Source organism: Terrapene carolina, unplaced genomic scaffold (genome assembly GCF_002925995.2).
Source record: "Terrapene carolina triunguis isolate 2854851 unplaced genomic scaffold, T_m_triunguis-2.0 Scaffold120, whole genome shotgun sequence".
Classification (NCBI taxonomy): Eukaryota; Metazoa; Chordata; order Testudines; family Emydidae; genus Terrapene; species Terrapene triunguis.
In genome coordinates this window covers 649,213-657,060 of record NW_020664471.1, presented here as the reverse complement: position 1 = coordinate 657,060, position 7,848 = coordinate 649,213, and the positions used below count along the sequence as shown (strand labels likewise).

The 7,848-nt window shown below is 45.0% G+C and overlaps 1 protein-coding gene across 1 annotated transcript in view; it reads right to left on the bottom strand.

The window, feature by feature from the left end:
- Positions 1–2,979: 2,979 nt before the first annotated feature.
- BATF3 (basic leucine zipper ATF-like transcription factor 3) overlaps positions 2,980–7,848 on the bottom strand; it is a 6,147-nt gene continuing 1,278 nt past the window's right edge. The window contains exons 2-3 of the mRNA XM_024197728.1: positions 5,665–5,769; positions 2,980–3,172 (exon numbers count right to left, since the gene is read on the bottom strand). Coding sequence (XP_024053496.1) covers positions 2,987–3,172; positions 5,665–5,769 — 291 coding nt within the window. The 3' untranslated portion in view covers positions 2,980–2,986. The remainder of the gene's footprint in view (positions 3,173–5,664; positions 5,770–7,848) is intronic.

The window sequence follows — 7,848 nt, the reverse complement described above, 5'->3', positions numbered from 1 at the left end:
ATAATAGTTCCAAGGAGATTGTGGAATCCCCATCACTGGAGGTTTTTAAGAACAGTTTGGACAAACACCTGTCAGGGACAGTCTAAGTATACTTGGCCATGCCTCAGCATATGAGGTACTGTGGATGACCTGTTGAGGTCCCTTCCAGCTCTACATTTGTATGACTCTATTATTCTATTTCTGGATTCCATAGTAAAATAAATGCCAAAGGAAGCCTAAAATGTTCATTTATAATGTCCTTTTATAAACATCTCTGCTTTTTGACAGTGTATCAAAGAGAAAAAATGAAGCAGCCATTACTACTTCATTGTTATTCAAATGAGCAGAAACAATTCAATAAATGATGCCTTGATCTATTTTGGTGTGTGTGGCTGAGCTAGATCCATAGCCTGACTCTTTAATTTGGCTTTTAAAATCAGAGTTCCTGCTAATTTGTATCTGGGTGATTGCTGAACACAAGCTAGTGTTGCTGGGGAGCAAGAGTGGGGGTGGGGGCTTTACCTGGACATAGGGTTAGTATATTTCAAGTTCCCAACTAGAGGACACCTTTGGGGGGTGGAGAGGGAAAGGAGGAGCTGGAGGGGGATTTGGGAGTGCTGGATGGAGTGTGTGTGTACTGGGAGGGGGTATTTGGAGGTGCTGGAGGGGCATGTGTACTGGGAAGGGGATTTGGGGATGCTGGAGGGGTATTTTGGAGTGCTGGAGGAGTGTGTATACTGGGAAGGGGTATTTGGGGTGCTGGAGGGGTGCACGTGTACTGGGAGTGGGTTTGGGAGGGTGCTGGAGGGCTGTGTGTACTGGGAGGGGGTATTTGGGGGTGCTGGAGAGATGTATGTGTACTGGAGGGGGTGCTGGAGGGGTGTATGTGTACTGGGAAGGGGCGTGGGGGGTGCTGGAGAGGTGTGTGTGCTGGAAGGGGTATATGGCAAGTGCATGTGTACTGGGAGGGGTTTTTTGGGGGTGCTGGAGGGGTGTGTGTGTACTGGAAGGGGTACCTGGGAGATGTTGGAGGGGGTACCTGAGGCCTCAGAGTCGAGGTGGGGGGCAGTGTCGTGCTCCCTATCACAGTGGCGGGGAGGCTGGCCCAGGCCCGGGACGCAGTGCCAGCCTGTCAGTCAGTGCCTCCTTGTGGGCCTCTCCCCCTCTCTATGGCAGGGAACCAAAGCCTGGTCCTGTCACCCCTCCCAGACAGGCTCTGAGGCCCCGCGGCAGGGCAGGTGGCCCGGCCGAGAGGCGCTTGGCGGCTCCACTTACCTGGCAGGCTGGGCTAGGGCAGGCAGGATCTGGCATCTGTGGATGTAGGGGAGGGACCAATCAGGGCGTGGAGATGGCTCTCTCTGAGCTGCAACCTCTGCTCCACAACGAAAAATCCTGGACACTGCCTCTTATTTGAAAAATCTGCCCGGACAGAGGGTGGGCTACCAAAAAAGAGGTCACGTCCAGGAAAACCTGGGATCAGGCAGCTTCAGCTCTAGGCCTCTTACTCCTCAGCTGCCAACTCCCTCCCAAGCAGTGCTCTGTTCTAGATACCTGTAATTCTGGTCAGACTGTGCAAGGGATCCCCTGCTGGAAGGAGGCTCACATTGCAGCCAACTGGTGCTTCAGCGGCTGAAAAGTCAGGCAGGTCTCCTTCATCCTGTAGCCAAGCTTTTATCTACCGACCATACCACCAACTTCCCTGTGGAGACAGGAGGCAGTACAGCAGTGATTTGAACCTACGTCTCCCACATCCTGGGTGAGTGCTCTAACCACTGGGCTATTGGGCAAAAGGGGGACACCACCACCATCTCCTCTGGCATCTTTTGTGCAGGTTTAGGCATGCTATCAGTACACCTATGGGATCAGGCCCCAAAGGCAACATAGACAGGGGATTGCCTACTTGATAAGTCCTGCTGGGGCTTAGGTGAAAGTTAAGCACCGAGCTGCTGGATGGGGGCAGGATTGAGGCAGCTGTGCACACCAGGTGCCAAAATGTAGGCACCTTGGGGATTTGGTGAATGCTAGTGGCACCTAAATGTTGGGCTTAGGCACGTAAAGTGGCAGTTAGGCACCTAAGTCTCCCTGGTGAATCTAGCTCTAGATGTGTAATGGATAATGGGGAAAAGGACAACTAGTAAATTACAAAACATACAAACAAACCACAAAACAAAAAAACCCAAAGGGAATTCCCCCGGCAGAATTCCACTGGCTATAATGGCTTTGCTCCTGGGATGAATCTGGACCCCAAACTGCCTGTTCTGCATTTACTCCTTGGAAAGTGGGCACACTTCATGCAAGAATGAGAATAAAACTCTTTGAGGATTGATGGCTTGGGTGATTAAGGAAGTGAAGATGATCTACACTCAGTTGTTACATAAGCTTCAGAAGGGAAGCCAATAAAGCTTTTCAAACATCCTGAAGCTGGTGATCAGCAAATAATAAGGCACACTGAAAGCAGGGAGATTAGCATTAGACTTTGGATTTGACAAATGAGCAAATGTAAAGGTGTTTGAAAGGCATTGGATATTGAAGAAGGTGGGGGACGCCATAAAGATAAAAAGAGCACATTGATTTTATTAGCCAAACCCCAGTGTAAACAAAAAATGAGCAGCCAGGATATTATATATATAAGATCTATGGATGACAATCTAACAACTCAGAAATAATAGCCAGCAGAGTGTGGGGTAAATCAGATTCTAGCCTATACCGCTATTTTTCTCCAGAGTTTCCATCCTGTAAAAGCAGATTGTATCATATTTTGCCATTTATGAACATGAAACAGTGTATTACAGGTTCTAGAAAATAAATTGTAGCTCAGTCTTGTTCTCCCCACACTGACCTTTTTGATATTCAGAGGATTTAGAGATGTAAAGGCCTATTAGATAAAGTCCATCCCTCTGCAAGAGGGATATACCTGCATTGTGGTGAAAAAAAGAAGCTGGATCTTTAAATCTCTCCCATTTACGTGCAACAATAACCAGCATTTAAAGGCAATAAGGAGGAGCTCTCATCTTGGCAGGCAACTGGTGAGGGCATCAGGCCTGGGTATGGTCACAAAGTTCATGGAGCAGTGCAATAAAGGGCAGATCTTTTCATGGTCCTTCAACACCTCGCTCAGGTGTTTCATCTCATCTGTTAGCTTCCCAATCTCTCTTTTCAGGGAGGTATTTTCTTGTTCAAGGCACTCATATTCCTGGAATGAAAAAAGGAAGCCCACTGCTAATAAAAACGTTCCTTTCAGTGCCTTCACCTGTTTTTAATCAAATGATAGCAGAATAAATTGTTTTTTCTGCTTATTTAATGTTTTTGAAATATAACATAAGAATCAAAATACTAAACTAGCCTAATAAATACAGATGCTTGTAACAATGCGACTGTTACTATCCATGTTCTTACTGAGCTACAGTTGTGGGCCCAGATCCTGAGCTGTGGCCACGAAGCATGTAGTCCCACTCAGGAGGGGATTGCGAAGGTAGCATTTAGCCACCTTTGCATTCTCCTGATCCTGGGCTAATCTATGTTGTTCTGGTTCCCCCACCACAAATTGTTGTGGCCTAAGGGTGCTCTAGGTTGTGCTCGCTAGCAAAGGCCTAAAGGGACCATTCTGGCAACCAGTGATTGCAAGAGTGTGGGCTGTGACCAGAACACCCAGCTTCTTTCTCCAGCCATGCCTTCTGCACAGGTTGAAGGGATAGGGGTGGTTTAGGAGTTCCACACCATCCAAAGATCCTTCCACACAGGATACATCCTCTGCAGGCTGCAAAAGGCAGTTTTGTATTGCCTAAAAAATCAAAAGTACCCAAGTTAGACTGGGCAGAGTCCTGGTTTGCTTTGGGAAACATGAGTAGTTGGGCAACTGCCTAAGTGCTAAATCTGTGCCTGGGGTTTCTTCCCTTTCAGGCTGTACAATGACTTGTGTGGCTGCAAAGCCCAGATTGGCCAAGTAATACCATGGAAGCTACTGAGCCCAAAGTCTGGCCCTGATAGCAGCTAACTCAGCTCTACATCTGCATTTATGTTTCAGAATGAAACTAAGCACTACTTTCCTTCTACATGATCTACTATATAAATTAATTATTACAAAATTGAAAAACGTCTGTGAGCCCCTCATTTTCTGCTATCATCTGCTGCTCATCTGGGACTTGCTAGAGACCTTGTAATATAAACTGAACTGGTATATATGCTGGAGGGGCATTATTATTAACTAATTATTATTATTTGTATTAGTATAGCGCCTAGGAGCCCCACTCATGGACCAGTACCCCCACTATGCTAGGTGCTGTACAGACACACAACAATAACACAGTCCCTACCCCAAAGAGCTTACAACCTAAATATAAGACGAGACAACAGACGGATGCAGACAGATGAGGGAATACAAGGAAACAATGAGATTATATTGATCGGCATGAAAAGGCTGTTGGACCAGTGTTTCAGTGCAACTTCAGTTATTCTCTGGTTTTCACTTTCAATTGAATGTGGGTTAGCAAACACTTCCACAGAAGTTCCTATCTAGATCAACACAAGCTGTCCAACCACCATGACCAGTGTGCTTATATAGCAAGAAAATAATCACTCATCATATTTTCCTAACTAAAAAATGAAAATATCCCACAATGTAACAAACTGTTTCCCTCTGAAGTTATCTTTATTATTCCCCCTTTAAAATGTGTTTGAATTTAATGCTCACAAGAGCACTATGAAGAATCAAATATGCAGGCAGGTTCGATGCTGGTTTCTAAACACCGCTCTGCTTTGCACCCACGTCAATCCTGACCCACACCTTTGTTATTCCAGTCCTGCTTCTTACCTGAGCAGAGACTGCCTATGGGAATGAACTGTAGAAGAGTTGGAGGCATTCTGTAGTAGACACCAGGGGAAGAAAAGCGCAGACATTTGGCATTTCATCTCTAGAAGTTGGTATAATGGAACCTAGGTATGGTGACCCCATTACAAGTATTTCCTGCACTTCACAGTGTTTTGCAAGGATAAAAGACATCATGAAAAATTGTCTTCTGTGGATAAATTTTATTTTCAAAATGTAGAAGACAGAGATAATTCTGTGCTGAATTGGGCCCTGAGAGCTGCATCACTTACATAAAGGCATTAGTAGCATAGTAGTAAATATTTATAGTATGGTGGTGCCCAAAGCCCCAGTCGAGCTAGAAGCCTCATTGTGCTGGCTGCTGTACAAACACAGAAAAGAGACAATGCCTGCCCTGTTAGATTTACAACTGAACAGACAGTAGGGCTACCATATTATATTATTGATGCTGAGGGCTTGTTAATAGGATTTCAAAAAGGATCAGACATTTATATGCACAATGGGAACATCCACAGTTTAAGATAGGATAAAATATATATAAGGTATCTAAACCCTCATACTTCAGTGACTTATTGGAGTTAGCAGAAGCTTCCCCATGGGAAGCTTATTCCTTAATTGTTCTGTATAAGGTTCTAGCACCACTGGCAAGTTCCAGATGTTTCAATGTAGGGAAAATATTGGACTAGACAGCTCACCAGCATGGTCAGTATGGTAATTCATATGTTTTTACACCAAACCCAAACTTCCTCATGCTGGATTAGTACGAAAACCACCCCATATCTGTTTAAGAAATGCATAGTATTGTTAAATTCTGCACACAACGCTCAAAAGGCAATGCAACATATGAAATACCCATTCACCTCATGGAGTTTGTCTGCTTTCTGCGTTTGTTTCTTCCGGCTTCTCTGGGCAGCGACTCTGTTTTTTTCTCTCCGTCTTATCTTCCTATCATCCTCTTCGGGACTCTGAAAAACCAAACCAAACACCTTGTTGTTGTTTTTTTAAAAAGTGCACTGAGATTCAAAAAGCAAGGAAATAACTTTTAGTGAAAATAAGCAAACAATCTGGTGTGTTTCATAATAACAATATTTCATTCTTACATAAACCTCTCCATCCACAGATCTTAAACTTTGCAAAGGTCAGTAAGTAGCATTATCTCCATTACACAGACAGGGAAACTGAGGCATGGAGAGATTTTTGTGGCCTGATTTTCAAAAGTGCTGAGCATTTGCTGCTCCTATTGACATCTGTGGGAGCTGGGGTTGTTGAGCAAGTTAGTGGCACAACGAGGACTAAAAACTAGAGAGGCCTGATTCTGTGGTATCCTGCATCAAGGGGGCTGGAACTAGGGGTGCTGTAGGTGCAGCAGCACCCCCGGCTTGAAGTAGTAATAACAACCAAATACATGGTTTCCCCACTATAAAAATTATTCCAGTATCCCTGCCTGTATCTTGTAGCCACTTACACCAGTGTATGAAAAGTAGATATAAAACTCTACCAATCAGAATAATAGTGTTTTATGTCCACTTAATCCAGTAGACCATGTGGTTTTCCAGAAACAACCTTGTTGATTACATAAATAGCATATAATACACATGCCACCGTGTCTTTGAAATTTACACAATCACAGATGTTTTTGGCTTTTTAGAGAGGAAAATCTCCTATATAAAATATCTTAGTAAGAGATCCTATTTTGGATTAATGTTTTCCTGTATTGTTCATACACAAAATCCACTCACAGCCTAGAAAATAACTTTCTGTTTTCATTATGGAGTCTTGATCATGGTTTGTGGAGGCTTGGGGAGGCTTTCCATTATAAACCCAATGATTAACTCTCCCTCGCATACCTGAAAAATTCTCCATCTGGTCTGAAATTTCATTTGCTTCCTCTCAGGCTGGAGCAGAATTTTATATATATTAAAGAAATCGGGTAAATAAGCTTGCCTGCTAGCTAACAATGCCCAGCAACAGTTGTCTGCAGATCTAAGTCACATTTGACTTAGACAACAATAAGATTTTTACAGTCCAGAGAAAGCACACTCATCACCAAGCTGCAGCATAATCTGCAGAAGAGTGAGCTGGGATTGGGGAGCAAGGGGAGGAGTTCTCTAAGCACGCTGCAAGTATTTCCCTACAGCCCTGTAATAGGACATGATCAATTGCCTTTCATCTTGGTTTGGAAAGAAGACACAGAATTCATCCCAGCATGTCAATGACAGCGTTAAGGCTGCTGGCGGTGGCTGCTGTTGCTCCTAGCAATGTTTACTCTGTCAAGTTAACCACTGTTTCCTCTCTTACAAGGAAGATTTATACAACAGAGCAGAAAGTATTTAAAACTGCATGTCCTCGATTGAAGAAGCTGTCCTGGTAGGAGCTGTAATGCACTGCTATCCAGACTGCTAAAGTCCGTGAACTGAACTCATCTCTGAGGTAACACTATTGAAATAAATGGAGTCACATCAGTGATGAATTCCACCCCATGTGTCAGATATGCACAGGAGAGACATATGTCTGTGTGTGGTTTCATGAAAGAAAGGGCTAGAGCGGGCAAGAGGAGCGCCCATGGTAATTACAGATCCATGGAAAGAGGGCAACTCTTCTGCATCTTCTGTTCTCTTCTGCATCTTCCCTATGGGGTTAGAGATTACAGCACAGGCATGTCCAGGCAGGAGTTAGTGTCCCAAGACAAGGTCAGGACAACCAATACCAGCATCAACGAGATGCTGCTCTTTATCTTGGGAAGCATGGAAGCAACCATTTCTCTTAGGGTTGCCAACTCACCAGGATTGTCCTGGAGTCTCCAGGAATTCAAGATTAATCTTGAATTAAAGGTTATATCATGTGATGAAACCTCCAGGAATATGTCCAGCCAAAACCGGCAACCCTATGTTCTGATCATCCTGTCTCCTACCCAGGGCCGGCTCTGGCTTTTTTGCCGGGGGGGGGGGGGGGCGGGGCCCCCCGGGGGGGGGGGGCGGGCCCCGGGGGGGGCCCCCGCCCCCCCCCCGGCGGCCAGAGCGCGTCGAGCCCCTGCTGGGGCTCGG